This window comes from Atractosteus spatula, chromosome 3 (assembly GCF_055471065.1).
Source record: "Atractosteus spatula isolate fAtrSpa1 chromosome 3, fAtrSpa1.hap1, whole genome shotgun sequence".
Lineage (NCBI taxonomy): Eukaryota > Metazoa > Chordata > Actinopteri > Semionotiformes > Lepisosteidae > Atractosteus > Atractosteus spatula.
The window spans coordinates 47,133,234-47,153,376 of NC_142708.1; the positions used below are offsets into that span (position 1 = coordinate 47,133,234).

General features: G+C 38.6%; 1 protein-coding gene across 2 annotated transcripts in view; it reads right to left on the bottom strand.

Moving 5' to 3' along the window:
- man2a1 (mannosidase, alpha, class 2A, member 1) overlaps nucleotides 1–20,143 on the bottom strand; it is a 248,185-nt gene that overhangs the window by 215,608 nt on the left and 12,434 nt on the right. For both annotated transcript variants that reach the window (XM_088911950.1, XM_088911951.1), the window contains exon 2: nucleotides 473–736. In XM_088911950.1, the coding sequence (XP_088768076.1) occupies nucleotides 473–736 (264 nt within the window). The remainder of the gene's footprint in view (nucleotides 1–472; nucleotides 737–20,143) is intronic.

Genomic DNA, 20,143 nt, shown 5'->3' on the forward strand with positions numbered 1-20,143 from the left:
CAGTCCATCTAAAAGCTTCAAAGTCTAGTCCAGCTGGATTCACCAGTGTCAAACTTAAATAAAAGATGTCATCACTCAGTTCTGTACCAATAACACATGGTCATCAAAATGGGATACAAGAGGGAAAAATACTGGCACTTATTAAGAAAAAAACAATTTTGTCCCCCCCAATTTTATATTACAGTCTTCAATACTAATTAATATAAAGTACAAATATGACTTTATACAGTGTGAACTGTTTTTCAATGTCCATAGTAACATCTTACTCTTGGACAAAAAAATAATGATGTTGTAATCATTCACTTGCTAAGGAATTATACATTACACATCTTCACACCTCTGATTCCATTTCCAAAAATGTGTAAATTAGCAAACATTCCGAGGTGAGAATGCACTTTGAAGGTGGATGTCTCATATATGCTTAAATACACAGTAACACTTAAAAGATACCAACTCCAAGACATTGCCTTACCTGTACATCATCAGAGGCCTTAGAATACGGCCTGACTGCTAACTGACAGTCCTCTGTTTCCACAGGGATCACCAGAGGGGGAGACGCAAGTAGCTCTGGAAAAGCAGCTCTGCTCACATTCATCGAATCAGGATTAACCTTGCCATCCTTTACAGTTTCACTCAGACTGAGGATAGAGTCCCTGATGTTGGAGATAATTTCATTGTTTTCTGCCAGCAATCTCTCCAAATGGTCAATCTTCTCCTGAAGTACGGATAGTTGCCCCTGAAAAATTAAATATTTTAAGGAACTATAGAAAAAATAACATTGTACACATTTATTAACAGAGATACATATAATTAATATAAATCTGTGATAGATTTCACAACTGAATGACTGCCTAAGCTTTCAATATGAGACTTAAATATTTCATGGCTGTCCCATTGGCAGCTTTCTTTTACCAGTTACTCTGGCTTTGCTTTTGTGTTGCTAGGCTACACATCTTACATGAGTAAAAGACACTTCAGAACTGTACATTAATTTATGACTATCTAAAAATATTTGAACTCTTTCAGATTGAGCAAAATTGTAATACAAGTAGAACATTAATCTTTAATTTCACCCACAGTACAGGTACAGCACAAACATCTGCTATCCAGTGATTTGAAGCCATTGTGTGTCAGGTCAATCTGGCTCACATCTATAAGAAATGTCATAAATAAAGGAAGGCTGTTCAGCCAGTCTCATTCATCAAAAGACGGGTGCTTTATCGTACCAGAAAACGTTCTGTATTTAAACCTACTGGATAATTTTCAACCAAACAGCTATAGCATTTCACATCAATGCATTTCTAAGACCCAGAAACAAGGAAATCATCCATCAATCCAAAATTACAAACACGTTCATGGAGGATTTATTTGAAAAAAAGCAAGATGGATCTTGGGAACAAAACACGACCCAAATTCTGGTTGCCATTTTTGCAATTTGATTTGCTCTGAACATATTTGAAACCTACCACTTATTCCTTCTTGTTTTATGGTTCAGAAGTGTGACCAAAGGAGGTAATTAAAACAAAAAAAAATCAAAGGTAATTGAAAAACCTTCATTTTTATCCTTTTATGTGCTATAATATAAATGAAAATTTTCCTCACCATTTCTGAATTGGAATCAGGTACAATTCTTTTAAGTCCAATATTTGTAAATGAGTGACTCACTTGCGCTGCTGAAGTTCTCCAGCTGTGATATTCTATTGTTAGAATTAGAAGAATCTTAAAAATATTTGAGGAACTAACCGAGTGTGAAAAGTGGCAACTAAATTGCTAGATTGTTAGAGGTGTTAAAATAGTGTTGTAGAGCTACACAGCTACATCTCTTCTTTGGTACCAATATCGCACAGTATATGGGTGCACAGGGTGGTTATTTTTCTCCCTCGCTCATCTTGGAGAGACATTGGTCCTAATGGAATGGACTTATTGATGGACAGAGGGGGATTAGATCTAATGACAGCATCTACATAGCTTGGGAAAATCAGATAAACTGCCACCATGAATGGAGACACTGGATTCTTGATAACTGCTGAGCCAGAAATTCCATATCACAGCAACCAAACTCTTATCACTCCCCACTGCACATAAACAGCTCCCCTGTGCAGACAGATAGAAGTATTAAGTTTCTTGGTGTGCATATCACCTCCCTAGCTAAAAAAGCACAACGTCTCCACTTCCTGCGGCGACTGAGAAGGGCAAACCTCCCCCCCCCCCCCCCCCATACTATCCACATTCTATAGAGGTACCATCAAGAGCATCTTGACAACTTGGATCATTGTTTGGTTTGGGAATTGTAAGGTCTCAGACCACAAGTCCCTGAAACAAATTATCAATACGCAGGAAACACCATTGGAGCCTCCCTTCCATCCATCCAGGACATATACCACAAACGCTGCACACACAAAGCCTCCAGTATTGTGGATAATTTGTTTCACACCTTCCTGCAACCTCTTTGCCCTCCTACCATCTGGTAAAAGGTATCACAGTATATGGGCCAGTTCAACCAGATTCCGTAACACCTTTTATCCACAGGTACTGACTCCTGGTACTGACTGCACCTACTACAAATCTGGAAACTTAGTTCTTTTTTGCCTAATGTCAGGCACACTGTCTGATGTATTCTTTGCACAATCCTGTAAAGTAAATTGCACTATGCACATTGCACTTTATGTACCCTGTACCCTGTCAGAAATGTCTGTGCCTACATTGGCTATAGCATTGTCTTGTCAGTGCTCCAGGTCACTGCATTCGTACCATAGACCTGGAGAATGATATCTTGCTCCTCTGTATACTTGTACAGATGCAGCCATTCAAAATGCGCGGGCGTTACCGCATTATTTTGCGGTACGCTGTACGCAGTCTACCGCAAGCTACCGGTAAATACCGCGAGTTACCGTAAATTCTCCTATAATACGACAAGCAAAATAATAGTATCCGGAATTTCCGCAAGGTGGAGCTAATAAAGCTCAACCTCTCATGTTTGAGCTGTGGCCATCAAAGTCTTTAACGAAGATATTACTAATAGTATTAATAATGAATGACCTTGGACAAGCTGTAAGTGTAAACTCAAAGTATTGCCCTGGTCAACATTCTTTTTTTCATTGACCGTCTTTGTAAAAGTAACACCACAGCATTTCGCAATCACGCATTTGTTTCCAATCATGCAAAGTACAGTGATTCACCATGCCTTTCACATGCTCATAAAAGAGATTGATTTAGGAACATAAACATATTACCGTATGCAAACTGTACTGTATACAGTATGTATAAGTATATTTAATGTCTTAACTGTGCCCGTATAAGTATTGAATATTCATATCTAATTTTACCACTGAAGGGAAATCTTAGTAGCTGAGCATAAAAAGAATAGGAGCATACTGCAACGCGTGTGAAGGCCATAAACGATATTAATTTTGGAACATAAACATACAGTATATGGCTGGTCTCGGTACTTTAAAGAAAACATACACGAAACATGGTTTCATTATGACCAGAATCGGTCTTGAGATATTTTTAACTTGATTTACAGTATTTGAGAGGTATGTCTTAACACCGATACTACAGTGCTTAAGTACTGCTCACGTATATGTTTCTAGGTTTATATTATGCATTTCATACGGTCAAATTACTTTTGAGCAACTAATAAGAAGCGCGAAACGGTATGCGTTTTACTTTCGTTTTGTGCTGGGACCCGTGGATTGATTAGAGATATCAAGTACATACAAGTCATTTTTTAAATGTTGTAGTTCGTCTTGAAAAAATGTTACGAGTACATCATCTATCAACAATTACACAGGTTCTGTTTCCATATTGCGGATTTTGGTTACGTAATATTATTTTCTAGATTTCACGTTGTGAATATATGATTTGGGCAAACAGAGCCGCAAAGAAGTACATTATGGGTTGTTGTTTTTTTTTTGCAGTTTTATCTAGAACAAGCGATGCTTAAACCTTTGTCTGGTTCTTGTGAAACTATCCACACGACAGTTACAGTACCTAGGAGTTGACTTCAGTGATGTCACTGATGGGATGTTTCTAAAAATCCATCCTCTGTAAAACGTCTTCTCTAGTTGTCCTGCATATGTATTCGCTAATGAAGCTGTGTGTTCTGAGCCTGGATCTCTACATTTCTGTATGAACCAGCTTAGAGGGCTAAAGACAGCTTGTGTTTAAATTGAGTGTAAGGCAATTTATGCTTCTAAAGTCATGGTCAGCATTTATTATTGTACTGTGCTGTAAACTTGTTCTGTGCCAAGTCACATTATTTTATAGCGTTTTTATAGCGTTATCAAATCTGGTGGCGCTGTGTGTTAGTTTCCTGACTCCCATGTCACATGGTCTGTGATTGAAACCTGTAATACCGGTTTAATTCGTCACAGCCAGCACTCCGGTTGTAAAGTAGAAGCAGGCGAGATTTCCAGCGAAAAACACCTCCCCCTTCTTCAGGTGTGAGGGTCTTCTGCTCAGAATGAAACGCTAAAATGTAATGTAGGCTCTGAATGGGTTCAATTATGATTTGGGCTTGATTAAGGTCGCTGCCTTTCATCTAAAACCCTACTTGAATCCTTCTAAACTAAAAATCAGTGTTAGTGAGTTCTAAATAAAGAGGTATCCAGGTAACAGTGAAACGGGCGGACAGTCTGGGGAGATCGCCCGTTTTCCATGTAAATAGTTCCCTGGTTCCGCACCCCTTGGTGTTTCTCTCGCTCTCTCTCGGGTCACCTGATCATTAGCTCGAAAGATTTGAGTGCTTTGTGTATATTCTAATGGTAGTGGGGGCAGGGTGTGTGGGAACAGGTTTGGTTGAAATTGCATTGGAGATCTATGTTCTTCACACCTGAAACATTTTCTCTGAAAGCATTTTCTTCGCAGTTTAACCGATCTTGTTACAGCATGTTACAGTTTACTATTATTAACCATATTAATTTTAAGTGCTTAATGTAAAATCTTGTAAAAATATATTTTCATTGTTCAAATATACATTAAGTCTGACTATCATATAATAAGTTAAATACAAAACTAAAGAAAAAATAGGGTTAAATATAATTCAAAATATTTTGCTAACAATGTTAACTGTTTATGAATAATAAAATGTATTAACTAAGGAGTAGGATGGCACAGTTGTTAGTATGTTTTTTGTTTTGTTTCTTTTTCATAAATACAACAGTAGTACCTGATGTCTCAGTGGCTTTCAAAATTAAATTATGCATGCAAACCTGTGAACTAGAAAGATAACTAAGATATCCATCCATTATATTCCATAATATCCATGAAATATATGGCGCTAAAATATGCGTGACGCAGTGGTGGCCTGACACGGTGAGGTGCCCTGGCAGCTGTATGATGCAGTGGTGGCCTGGCACAGTGAGGTGCGCTTGCAGCTATGTGACGCAGTGGTGGCCTGGCACGGTGAGGTGCGCTGGCAGCTATGTGATGCAGTGGTGGTCGGGTATGTAGAGGTGCACTGGCAGCTGTGTATTGTGACGCAGTGGTGGCCTGGCACGGTGAGGTGCGCTGGCAGCTGTGTGATGCAGTGGTGGCCTGGCACGGTGAGGTGCGCTGGCAGGTGGGTGATGCAGTGGTGGCCTGGCACCGTGAGGTGCGCTGGCAGCTGTGTGGTGTGACGCAGTGGTGGCCTGGCACAGTGAAGTGCGCTGGCAGCTGTGTGGTGTGACGCAGTGGTGGCCTGGCACGGTGAAGTGCGCTGGCAGCTGTGTGGTGTGACGCAGTGGTGGCCTGGCACGGTGAGGTGCGCTGGCAGCTGTGTGATGCAGTGGTGGCCTGGCACGGTGAGGTGCGCTGGCAGCTGGGTGATGCAGTGGTGGCCTGGCACGGTGAGGTGCGCTGGCATCTGTGTGGTGTGACGCAGTGGTGGAAATGTTCACCATGTTTCACCATGCTGAAAATGTTTGTACCAGACTTTTTTGAGGCCTGTTTAATTGTGTCTGAAGTCTGATGTTGTAAATTTTATTGTTAAAAAGATCCATGAAAATGTCACTACTAAAGTTAGCTGGTACTGTTGGTATTGTAAGTGGCAAGTAGAGCTCATATTTTAGATTTTGTGTAGTTGCTAGCGTTGAACTGTGTGTTGGATGCACATGAATATATTCATTATATGCCAGCGCACCTCACCGTGCCAGGCCACCACTGCGTCACACCACACAGCTGCCAGCGCACCTCACCGTACCAGGCCACCACTGCGTCACACCGCACAGCTGCCAGCGCACTTCACCGTGCCAGGCCACCACTGCGTCACACCACACAGCTGCCAGCGCACCTCACCGTACCAGGCCACCACTGCGTCACACCACACAGCTGCCAGCGCACTTCACCGTGCCAGGCCACCACTGCGTCACACCACACAGCTGCCAGCGCACTTCACCGTGCCAGGCCACCACTGCGTCACACCACACAGCTGCCAGCGCACCTCACCGTACCAGGCCACCACTGCGTCACACCACACAGCTGCCAGCGCACTTCACCGTGCCAGGCCACCACTGCGTCACACCACACAGCTGCCAGCGCACCTCACCGTACCAGGCCACCACTGCGTCACACCACACAGCTGCCAGCGCACTTCACCGTGCCAGGCCACCACTGCGTCACACCACACAGCTGCCAGCGCACTTCACCGTGCCAGGCCACCACTGCGTCACACCACACAGCTGCCAGCGCACCTCACGGTGCCAGGCCACCACTGCATCACCCACCTGCCAGCGCACCTCACCGTGCCCGGCCACCACTGCGTCACACCACACAGCTGCCAGCGCACTTCACCGTGCCAGGCCACCACTGCGTCACACCACACAGCTGCCAGCGCACTTCACCGTGCCAGGCCACCACTGCGTCACAACACACAGCTGCCAGTGCACCTCTACATACCCGACCACCACTGCATCACCCACCTGCCAGCGCACCTCACCGTGCCCGGCCACCACTGCATCACACAGCTGCCAGCGCACTTCACCGTGCCAGGCCACAGCTGCGCCACACCACACAGCTGTCAGCGCACCTCACCATGCCAGGCCACCACTGCATCACCCACCTGCCAGCGCACCTCACCGTGCCCGGCCACCACTGCATCACACAGCTGCCAGCGCACTTCACCGTGCCAGGCCACAACTGCGCCACACCACACAGCTGTCAGCGCACCTCACCATGCCAGGCCACCACTGCATCACACAGCTGCCAGCGCACCTCACCGTGCCAGGCCACCACTGCGTCACAACACACAGCTGCCAGTGCACCTCTACATACCCGACCACCACTGCATCACACAGCTGCCAGCGCACCTCACCGTGCCAGGCCACCACTGCATCACATAGCTGCAAGCGCACCTCACCGTGCCAGGCCACCACTGCATCATACAGCTGCCAGGGCACCTCACCGTGTCAGGCCACCACTGCGTAACACCACATAGCTGCCAGCGCACCTCACCATGCCAGGCCATCACTGAGTCAGAGATTAAATAAAACCTCACTCGCACCAAACAAATTTATATTTCTAAATATCACAACATGATCGAATTTAAGTCATTTTAATAACAATGAATAGTCACCTAGGCGTTACAATATAAACATTTATATTGATTTAAATAACGTTTTGATTTAAATCGCAAATGCGGGTTTAAATATATGTGTTTTTTGATTCACAATCAGACAAATGCAACATAAATTGATATCTTTGTCTTCTAAGTATCTTAATAAACTTTCAGCATAGCTTTCTCCCCGTTTAGATTTATTTTGGGATCAAACGTGGAAAGATTAGATTGTAATCGTTTTTATTTTTTAAATACATTTTAGAAAAGTGTAATCTATACTAAAAAGCTGTACACCACCTGCTATAAAGATACATATTGTAATACTTTCGGGTTCGGATAGGACAGACACAAGAACTCAGACTTGCGGAGTTAAAGCAAGTTAAAGCCTTGATTTTATATATCACCTTTAAAAGTGGCATCTCAAAGCAAAGTAAATACCCAACACTGATTGTACCCATCTGTCATGCTAATAAAGCAGCTTGAATTGAATTGAGGGGGGGGGGGGTATATTTGCTTTGTGTATAAAGTACATTGTGAATGTTTTCACAGCCTTCACTTTGTCGTTTTTATGCCATTTTTTGACCACACACGAATATTCCTATGTCCGTATCTTCGCAAGGGAATCAGTGCGAATTTTAATACTAATTAAATGACCGCGGGCACTTTCCACCCCCTCTACATTCTCAGAGTAGAACAGACTAACCTTCTAATGAAAGACGGTCCACCCCCCACGGACAGGAAAAGTGCCCACAGGCACTTAAACTTAATATGGTCAGTAACAGTAAACAGTAACATGGTCAGAAGGAGCACGTACAAACGTTTCCGAAATAACCACATGTAAGACTCTGATGCTTAAAATGTTTAGGGAGAAAGTGGAATACTGGTGTGTATTTTTTCTTTAAACTACCAATACCAGCCATATACAGTCTGTAACGTAGGGATTTCTATATGTCTTTATTTAGTGGTTACATTAGTGACAAAGGCTAAACTTTTAGCTTCAGTAACGTGTACATATCTCCCCTTTTTATAAAACGACATGGTTAAAAACTGTTCCAGAGCCACTGTTGTTTCATCAGTGCAAAGTACATCATGAAATGCCTCTCCCTGTTCAATCCACTGGAAAAAAGAAAAGGAGCATAAAGCTTCTGATGGTCATAAACGATATTCATTTAGGAGCAGCATCAGAGGTATGTTTTTAACTGCACTGCATTGGAGAGAATACCATAGTGTGTTTTTTTTTTTTACTCCCTGGCGGAAACTGGCTTCCAGAAGAATCAGTATGGCTCAGAGATTAAATAAAACTTCACTCGCACCAAACAAATGTATATTTCTAAATATCACAACATGATCGAATTTAAGTCATTTTAATAACAATGAATAGTCACCTATGCGTTACAATATAAACATTTATATTGATTTAAATCGCGTTTAAATCACCTTTATTTAAAACCCATAAATAAAGCTGATACTGTTTAGACTTTTAATTATTTAAAACTGTATTAAAGCAGCACGATACACAATGCAACGTAAATTGCTATCTTTGTCTTCTGTGTAATAATGTTCACCTCTCTGTCCAGCAAATTTACAATAGTAATAATAATGAACTTTATTGTATATGGCGCCTTTAAAGGTGGCTCCTCAAAGTGCTTTACAGGTTAAAAACAATACTGTTAGGCTGGGAAAACGTTTTTTTTTTAAGAAATACAAAATGAGATATAATGATATGTTCCGGCTTAGACATTAACGAAGAGCATAACACGTGTACTGTATACACTCCAAGTACAACCCCCCTCTCTGCAGGAGTGCTGGCTGTGACGAATTGAACCGGTTTCACGGGTATTTTCAAAGTAGGAGGCGAGATTTCCAGCGAAAGACACCTCCCCCCCCCCTCAAAAACCCAGTAAGTACAGTACTTACTAGTTAAAGGCTAGGCTCCTCAATGAAATCGCTTTAACATGCTAATGCGTTGGTGTAACAGTCCAGGCGTGGCAAGCTTCTAATTTCAACCCGACTACGGCGAAAGGAACCCTTCTTTCATTAGAAGACAATGAACATATTTTAGCCCTGAATGAATTAATAGCAAACATGGTTTACATAAAAGACATTTTTCCAAGAAAGTTTAGCCTTTGTCACTAATGAAACCACTAAATGAAGACATAAATATACAAATCTTAAGATTTTTAAAATACATGACTTTGCTAAAATTTATTTGAAAATAAAAACAATTACAACCGCCAGGGGAGGGAGAGAACAGGGGAGGGATGTTGGTTTTGCATAAGGGGCGGGGCTATGGAAATTAGGTCTGTTTGGGAATGTGTAGTTACATGTTCTGGCTGTTTGTGAATTATCGTTGTTGAGTATGGAGTGTTGAGGTATTGATTTTGTGTAATGCTTTATGTTGAAAATTGAGGTGGATTTTGTTTATGATAAATAGGATAAACTGGGATGTGAGGAAGGTTTGGTTTTGCATAAGGGGCGGGATTATGATAATTGGAGGACTTTGCGAGAGTAAAATGGTTTGATATATTTGATTTTGTATTGTGGTTGTTATCTATGTTTTTGGTTGGTATTATGTTTATATGGTTGTTTTTGTTGGTTGGTTGTTATTATGGTTATTAATAATACGATCTATAGTTGAAATCTGAGCCTAAATAAAAAGAAAAAGCAAGTGATTAGGTTTATGAGCAATCTAATTACTTATTCGTTTAAAACGCTATATAAAATAAAGTTTATTATTAATTTGCTGGACAGAGCGGTGAACATTATTATGCATAAGACAAAGATAACGATCCTGATCAGTTTAGAAATCTGTGTACGCTGTAAGGTTTTTACTTCTTAAACTTTTAAAATACACGTTTTGAATAGAAAGAAATCCTCTTCCTGGTACAGTATGTATAGCAAACCAGCACGTCTTTTTTCTCCAATCAGAGGGGTGTCAGATGGTGTCAGCCAATCACCATTCTGAAGCCCTACCATAATCTCTGGTATGGGGAGACCCCAGAATTCTGTCCCATAGTTTAGACAGATGATAGATACTTTTATTGATCCCGTGAGGGAAATAAAGTAAATCATTTTCATTTTAGGAAATTATTAAACGCTCGGTTAAAAGCAAAGGAGATTGTCTGTTATAGTGGACATAAAAACAAGAGTTCGCTGGCATTATATCCTGGAAGACACAGACCGGCGCCAGACCGGTAAAATGCCTGATGAACTAGGGATTGGACAGTTTCCAAGTGCTTGTACAATCGATGGAAATGTTCAAATAAATGTGCAAAAGAAATAAACAAAATAATCATTTATTTCTTTATCATATTGGGTAGCTAATGTCCTCTCTTTGCTAGTTAGTGGCTGTGTTTCTGCATTGGGTAGCAACGGGTGACTGTTCTCAGGCGGAAGATGTAAACAGCTTAATGTTCGTGTTAAATAATTTTTTTAAATTAAAATTCATTCTATACAGCAATCGCATATTTGGGTACCGTTTCATAAAACTTTCATGCTTAAAATGTTTAGGGAGAAATGGAAGACTGGTGTGTATTTTTTCTTTAAACTACCAAGACCAGCCATACACAGTACAGTTTACATACATACAGTAATGTTTATGTTCCTAAATTAATATCGTTTATGACCTTCAGATGCGTTATGCTCCTCTTCTTTTTATGCTCAGCTACTAAAATTTCCCTTTAGTGGTAAAATCCATATAAATATTCAAAACTAAGCGGATTAAAATGTGCACAGTAAAGACATTAAATGATTAAATCTTTGCACTACCAACCAATGCACCACGAGTGCCCCTGTCGGTCATTTTGGCCAGCCAATCACTTACCGCGGTGCCCTCCGGTGCCCTGCGGTGGCTTGTGGGTAGGTTACTGTACCGCGGGTTTTTACCGCGCATTTTGAATGGCTGCATCTGTATATGGCTGGAATGACAAATAAACTTGAACTTATGCCCCATAGTAGATTTAAAAGATGAACCCCAAAACAGGGATATTGCAATAGAGTATAGTTGCAAAAACACAGGTGGGTAAGTTCCTGCACTGCATACAAAATGCACTACTTGTTTAAAACAAAACTTAAGAGGTTATGAAAACTGACAGGACTAATTTTAAATTTTAGTACTATTTCTTTTTAATTTAGTTTAGGAGATTAGACTTTCCCGTGGAGGATTATTTATTTTCTGAAACCAGTCTATTTTCCCACATCAAGATTTGTGTCTGCATCTGTGTACATTAGGGTTTGTCAATGGTACCATGTGGAAAAGATGGGATGCAGTGTTTTAGGCTCTGGAACTAACTTCAAGTGTACATAGTCCATAAATATTACCTTGTGTACCTTGCAAGTTTGAAGTTTAATGAATGGTCTTTTGCACTTTCTAGGGTATTTTATTATTTCAGAATGTGCTTATACTTAAGCTAGTGTCAGGACTGATATTTGACTATTAGTGTACTGCAAAGCGCTCAGAGAGTTTTAATATTTTTTGATAGCATTAATGATCATTGAGTGCATCAAGGTATTATAGACAGATCATACAGGATATATTGAAAATGATTTAGTAAGGACATACAGTGCAGTCCATAAGTATTTGAACAGTGCCACAATTTTTGTTGTTTTGGCTCTGTACACCAGTACATTGGATTTGAAATGAAACAATGACTATGAGGTTAAACTGCAGAATGTCAGCTTTAATTTGAGCTATATTTGGTGAACCATATAGGAATTACAGCCATTTTTATACATAGTCCTCCCATTTTAGGGGACCAAAAGTAATTGGACAAATGGCTGCTCAGTTGTTTCTTGGTCAGCTGTGTGTTGTTGCATCGTTAGCTCATGCACAAAACAGCTAACAAAAGGTCTAGAGTTGATTCTAGATGTGGCATTTGCATCTGGAGTCTGTTGCCATTGTCTCTCAACATGAGGACCAAAGGAGTGTTAATGCCATTAAAGTGGGCCATCATGAGGTTGAAAAATCAGAATAAATCAATCAGAGACATTGACAAAACTTTAGGTGTGTCAAAATCAACTGTTTGGTACATTGTTAAGAAGAAAGAACGCACTGGAGAGCTTAGCAATAGCAAAAGACCTGGTAGACCACGGAAGACCACAGTAGTGGATGACCGAACAATACTTTCAATCGTGAAGAAAAAACCCTTTTCGACTGTTGAACAGATCAGGAACACTCTCCTGGATGTAGGCATAGATGTGTCAAAGACTACCAAAAAATACACCAGCTTTATCTCAGAGGGTTCACCACAAGATGCAAACCACTGGAAGGAAAGGCCACAGAAAGGCCAGGTTACAGTTTGCAAAAAAGTACATAAAAAAAGCCTCTAGAGTTCTGGGACAAAGCCTTATGGACAGATGAGACGAAGATTAACCTGTACCAGAGCACTGGAAAGAGAAACGTATGGAGAAAAAAATGGAACTGCACATGATCCAAAGCATACCACCTCATCTGCAAAACATGGTGAAGGTAGTATCATGGCTTGAGCACATATGGCTGCCAGTGACTAGTGGACCTGGCTCACTTGTCTTTATTGATGATGTGACTGCAGACGTTAACAGCAGGATGAATTCTGAAGTGTACAGAAGCATCTTATCTGCTCGGATCCAACCAAATGCTTCAAAACTCATTGGATGGCACTTCACCTTGGCAAAACTCATTGGATGGCAGCAGGACAATGACCCCAAACATACTGCTAAAACTATGGAGGTTTTCAGGGCCAAAAAGGGGAATGTTTTTGACTGGCCAAGTCAATCACCTGACCTGAATCCCACTGAGCATGCATTTCACTTACTGAAGACAAGACTGAAAGCAAAAAAACCCCGAAGCAAGCAGGAACTAAAACTGACTGAATTACAGGCCTGGCAGAGCATCACTAGGAAAGATACCCTTTCCCCAAGATACCCACCAATGTCTGGTGATGTCTATGGGTCGCAGACTTCAGGCAGTCATCAATTGCAAAGGATTTTGCAATTTTTACTTAAGATTATGCCAAATTTTACTTAAGATTATGTTAATGTGTCCAATTACTTTTGGTCCCATGAAATGGGGGGGGCTATGTATAAAAAGAGGTGTAATTCCTATATGGTTCACCTAATATAGACATAAATACCCTCAAATTAAAGCTGACATTCTGCACTTTAACCTCATAGTCATGGTTTTATTTAAAATCCAATGTGCTGGCGTACAGAGCCAACACAGCAAAAATTGTGTCACTGTCCAAATACTTATGGACTGCAGTGTATATAGTATTAAATTCTGAACTCTTACAAAATGAATGACTCAAATAACCAGCCCAGTCACCTGATTTTTCATCTGACTAGATGGTATAAGACTACAAGGCTGAGGGCAAGGCTACAAGCAAAGCCTCCAGTCAATACAATATAGCACAAATAGATCGATTATTCCTTCCACTGAACTTCTACCATTAAAACTGATGAATAATGGTGTCAAATAGTTAATGCTGAAAAATATTGCAAATAGCCAAGTTGCATGAAAGGTTATAGCTGTAAATGTAATACATTTTATTTAACAATGAAGAATTAAATGGCTTATTTTAGGAGACGTTCAAAATTACTGAAAATGAAAATCAACACCAAGCTGTTCAATTCAGAAGTTATCAGACTAATGCCAATACAATTATACAACCTATATTTTACAGAAAGACAAAGACTCCAAAATAAATTACTATAACAAACATGAGTTTAATTACACTTTCTCATTCAGTAGTCAGAAAACAACAAAACCAGGCTAATTGCTATTCATCTAATGTTCTACAGCAACCTCTGGATGGAGCCTTGCAGGCTGATAACCGCTTGACCTTTGGAACAGCCTGAAAGGAAAACAGGATAAGGAAAAGAGGCAAAAAAAATGCTGTCACAAGTAATGGTGCCTGTCAGGTTATACAGATGAAGTTTTAATTGCTTTAACAGCAAAGTGTTGCTACTCATTAATTAGGCCAAATGCATTCATTAAATTTATTGTGAATGTATTCCAGTAACCAATACTCTTCTGCCGGAATTCACATTGCATATTTTAATAAAAATCAGCTTACTGCATCAAATACTTTTTATGCATTGCTCTGGCCTTTTGTGTTTCTTATTCACACAGATACACATATAATCCAGTGACAACAGTGTCCAGGTACAATACATCCAAGCGCACCCATGCCAGGTAGACCTGTCATGGTGAGGAATTACTATTGACCTAACATGCTTCTTATCTCCGAGTCCATTTACAAGGGTTATTTTTCTTCATTACACTTTTACCAGAATTGCAAACAATATTCACCTTAAAAGACCCAGGTAATCCCAGTACAAACCATTGTAGACACAACAACACAGAGCGGGAAATTGATGCGATCAATGAAATGTCAGATGAACAGCTGGTAGGCAGTCCCTTAGATGAGCACGACTGGGAAAAGATTTCAAATACTGATTTCTATTTGACCATTCTACGACCATTGTTCCTGTTCATATGACCCCAAGGTAACTTACGTTCTAGCTACAGGTAGAGGAGTACAAAACTCTCATGAAAATGTTTTGACTAACATACATTAATGTTAGTCATACTGTACATCAACTAAACCTCAGTAGTCAAGCACCTCCAGTAACCTAATGATGAAACAATCAACACATATTGGTTAAATATAAAATTTCCCTTAATAATGAGCTGACAAGAGTCAACATATAAGACATTTATTAATATCATTATAGCCATTTTTTTAAGCAGCATAACCAGAGCAAGCAATTTTACTATAATGTACATTAGTCTTTGAATTAAGCCATACTCTTAAACAGCCACTAGAAAGCAGGGCGATTCTGGTATAAATTTAGTATTTTTCCATATAGAAAAAAAAATCCAAACCTGTATAACCTATAATGTATATGTACACATTAAACATTCATCAAAAGTAATTACACAAACATTTATAAATAAATGATGTTCAAATGAATTCATACAGTATCATATATGTTTTGTAGACCCTCATTCGGCTTGGATAACCTCAAGGGGGCTTCTAGTAACATTTAAATAGGTTCTTATACTTCTAATGAGGGACATTCAACTACTTCTCCATACAGACCCTCTCTAACTCCTCCAGGGTCTACAGCCTGCACACTTGTGATCAGCTTTTTTAAGCTCATACCCTGTTCCAATATACTGTATATTGTGATGATCAATGGACACATTGCTTTTTATGCTCTTCCACTTAATTAAGTTTAATGCAGGCTTTGTATAGTCATACTCATAAGTCCATTTGAAAAACAAAACTTAAGCTTTTTTACGGCAAGTAGCTAAAATGCTCTTGTAAACTTTGAAATCTAACTGGTGCTTAGTTCTAATAATGACAAACCTACAGCTGAATAGATTAATTTATATTCTTGACAAATGGGGTTGCATTCTTCAACTTGAGCTGCACCTTTCTGTTCTAATCATACTGCTAGTAGGACAGTCCAAAAGCTGGATATGTCTTTCACCCAACAACACTGTCTGATCCCCTTTAACTTTAGAGTCAATTAGTCTCTATTTGGCAACTTCATGTCTTTTCATGTTGCCATTGAATTCTGATACAGAAAACAGATTCATGAGGTCAACCTGTTAGTCTTGGACACACATTACAATGATGATGCCAGAGTTTTTTAAATTATTCATTAGTTATGAGTTAGGCTTCCAAACCACTTTTCTGAGTACATATGTGGGTAAAACAATCGTATATCTTCTTCATAGTGAGGTGACTACAATCCCTTTAGATCTGATATTCTTTACGATGGACACCACAGTCACAATTGGTACTTACTTTGGATAATTCTTTACAGCCCTCACTAGAGTTGCAGAGGTCAATAATTTTGTTCTGAATCACCTTCAATTCTCTTACTTTCATCACAATGGCATTTTGCTGTTTTTCTTCAGTGTTCAAGCAAGGTGACTTCCAGAAGCTCACATTAGAGGATTAGATACCACTTATTTTCATCATATTCATCAGGAGTGAATACATTTTTAGAAACGTAATTATTTTTTTCAGTAACCCAGGTGATATCCATTATTCAATATTAGTTCATTATTTTAGTCCAAGAAACTCCATTTCCAAAATAACCTGTCCATGGCATTTACAGACCTAGTTTACACATTAAAAACACAGAAAATTGTGTTTTCTTACAAAGCCAAGCATGTTAGTCCATGTGCAAACCAATCTTCTTTGCTGTTTTTTGTCTCTATACATTTTTAACACCACTTTATAATCATGGTCTCCAGCTTTTTGCATTGTATAGCTAATCAAATCTTTGAACAGAGGACCATAATGATAAAGGTATAAGAATACATATAAGAATTTTTTGCTGGTTGTGTAAACAATACGTAACTTTTTTGTTCAGTAGGACTCTGCATCTGCTTTCTGCTTGAATATTTATTTTATTAATTAAATACTTAATGAACAACAAAAATCTGCAAATATTGTTCTCAGGTCACAACCAGAAGTGTATTTGAGACACTCCATGTGTTCAGTTTTGTGAATTAAGAGGTGTGCAGAAAAGACTCACTCAAGTCTGCTGTTACTACTGCAATAATAGCAGGCAACTTGAGTATGACTGGATATTGCGGCTTCAAGCTGCAATGTTCTATAGCATTATACTGCAAATTACAAATTAAACTTATTAAAGGCAAGAAAGACAGTATATTAACTATGGAACAAAATATGATAAAACCTGTTTCCCTTTGTACAGTTCCAGTTCATTGTGACCTAGTAAATTACTTGTACTAAAAGTTTACAAATGATTTTGAACAAGCAAAATTATTTTTAAATAATATTATTTATTATACCAAATAATTTAGATGAAACAGGGTTTGGCTCATTTTTTCTAATGTCTGCTACTGCTCAAACTTAATCTAATTGATTAAACAAATTAATAACTGCTCAAAGAATAAAAATTCTTTCATCAGATCAGAAAAGAGTAAATGCAACTTTTCCTCTATAGATCTAGTTTTACAGACGTTAAACCCTTCAAAGCTAACAAAGGTAATTCGCTCATATCAATTGATTTGTTTTCCTAAATGCACTATGAATTTTAATTTAAACATGAAACAAATCCTATTAACCAAAGGCTGACTTGCATGATTCCCTACCTCAAAGTGCAGTGTGTCTTGCAAGAAAAAGAGAAATTGCTGCACAAAGGGCAGTGATGGCAATCACAATTTCAACAACCATTGCACCTTAATGTAACTATTGTTTCACCAGAATAACCACAAAAAACACAACCTACATCATCAAAAACATCATAATGCATCATGTGCACACATAACCCAGTAGCAGTTTTTTGGTAACATTTAAAGCACATATAGTTAAGTTTCTGACTTCCATATGAATTTTAATGGCATGGACAATCACAGAATTTATTGTGAAAGCATATAAAGTGAAATGCACATGCAAATGATTTTTAGCCTGTCGCCATGAGAGCAAGCACTTATTGTACCTACTATCCAGGCAAAGCAGGATTGTTTCACCTCAACACTAGCATGTGGAGGCTCTGAAGAGTTCACTTTCCAAATCAGACATTTACTACAAAGGTGTTCTTCTTAACCTGCTATCATGAAAAGCGTCTTTCTTATCTTAAAACACTTAGGTATTTAGTATGCACATATACATTTAAAGAAATATAAATAAATATTACATATAATGCACAACACTACCATGTCAAAAACAATCCTTAAAGATTGCACTATACGTTGGCAATCATTTAACATTAAAATGTAAGTAATGCTAATAAAACAGTATATGCAGTACATATTGAGCTGAACATATTTCTTCTATTTCTTAAAAGAAACATCTGTTTTTATACCAGATATTTTGTTACAGAATGAAACATTAATTTCTTCCACTTCTCATATAATATTTTCCTGGCCAGTAGCAGCCAATTCTGTACCTTAAACAGAAAAGGCCCATTTAACATATCTAGTGCAGATAATAGGTTACATTTCTCACCCAATACTGTAATTGTAAGCAAATAATCTGCAAATAATAAACAAAATATGAAACATCTTCAGCATCTTTCATTTTACAATTAATCAGTTATTTCCCTGGCTTGAATTAATAATTAGTCACCTCATTTATCAATGTTCTAAAAATCCAGCATTTAAAAGGTGATATTGTTTAGGAATTTTGAAGCACTTGTAGGGAGATTAAGGACTTCTGACTTTATTAGATCAAAATATGTATAGAATTATTCTTCATCTGAAAAAGTCATTCATTCAGCTTTAGGAAAAGAACCAAGTAACTCCTGAATTCATTACCTTTGTATAGCTCCCTGTAAGACACAACAGACTGTGTATGTTCTGTAAATCCTATTGGACACCATTTTTGCAAACTTCCCTTTTGAATAAGGAAAGCCAAAATGGATTTCGTTAGGCCTGTTCAGAAATTCTGTGCTCGTTTTATTCTCCAAAACCTAAACAAACATAAAATCTTCGTATTTGTATACAAATTTGTATATGTATTTAACAAAAACAAAGACCCTTTGGCCAAGGTTAACAATCTATAAATGCAGTGAAAGTCAAAACATTGTGGACCCCCTCAAATCCCTAGAAATCTGAAATAACTAAAAAAATAATACATTGCAATTTAAGTCACAGCAAGCAAAACTCCAAGGTTAGCAATAACACCTGTGGCCTATCTTGTTCAAGTTACTAATTAAACTATATCAAACCAATGTAATAAATCAGAGGCGTGATTTCTTAATGTTTCATGAATACATTACTTGTACTTTATGTGTTTCAGTGTGTGCAAGTTAAAATACATTAATGAGCACAAAAGAGAGCATCATGAATTCTTTACAAAACAGTGCTAATATGCAAATATTAAATCAGCACTTTTGCATTAAATTATTCTTAATTGCACCCAGTAATAATATATAATTTTAAAATCCAATGACTGTGTGCTGTAGTTGAAAAGCTGCTGCCATAAAACAGTGTGCTGTGCACTGATCTATAAAGGTCATTTGCAAATTTATGTGGACACAAACAAATCACAAATATGTCACTAAGCATTTAATTCTAAAAGTCAATGTCCCCTGAATGCGTGCTTGATTTTTATTATTGGATACTACAAGATTTATTGACAGATCATGAGCCACGCATTCCAAGTATTTTCAAACTGTCATATTTCATAGTTTCATAAAATACCATCAAGATAAGTAAATCTGAGAAAGTGACGATGCAGTAATAATGACTTTAATATCATACTTCCAGCTGCATACAACATTACTTGTAACTAATTTCTAATTGCATGCATATTAAGTTGAAAGCTTATGAGGCAAGTTAATTTCCTTTAATTAAAAGAACGGCATCAGTTCTGTTATAAGTGAATAACATTTTGAATAGATTTTTGAATAAAACCAAGGACTGGACTGTTCATACAACAATGGGACAATGGATTAAGTAAAATTAAGCATATTTTTCACGTTTCTGCTTTTCTTCCAACTGGTTTGAAAAAAGGGTATTAACACCTTAGTAATCAAACTCATTTGTCCCTCTTTCATTCACACAATACACAAAGCCTTGCTTACTCATCATTCAACTCAGTAGCAACTACAGAGAAAGATCAGAAAAAAAACAAAGCA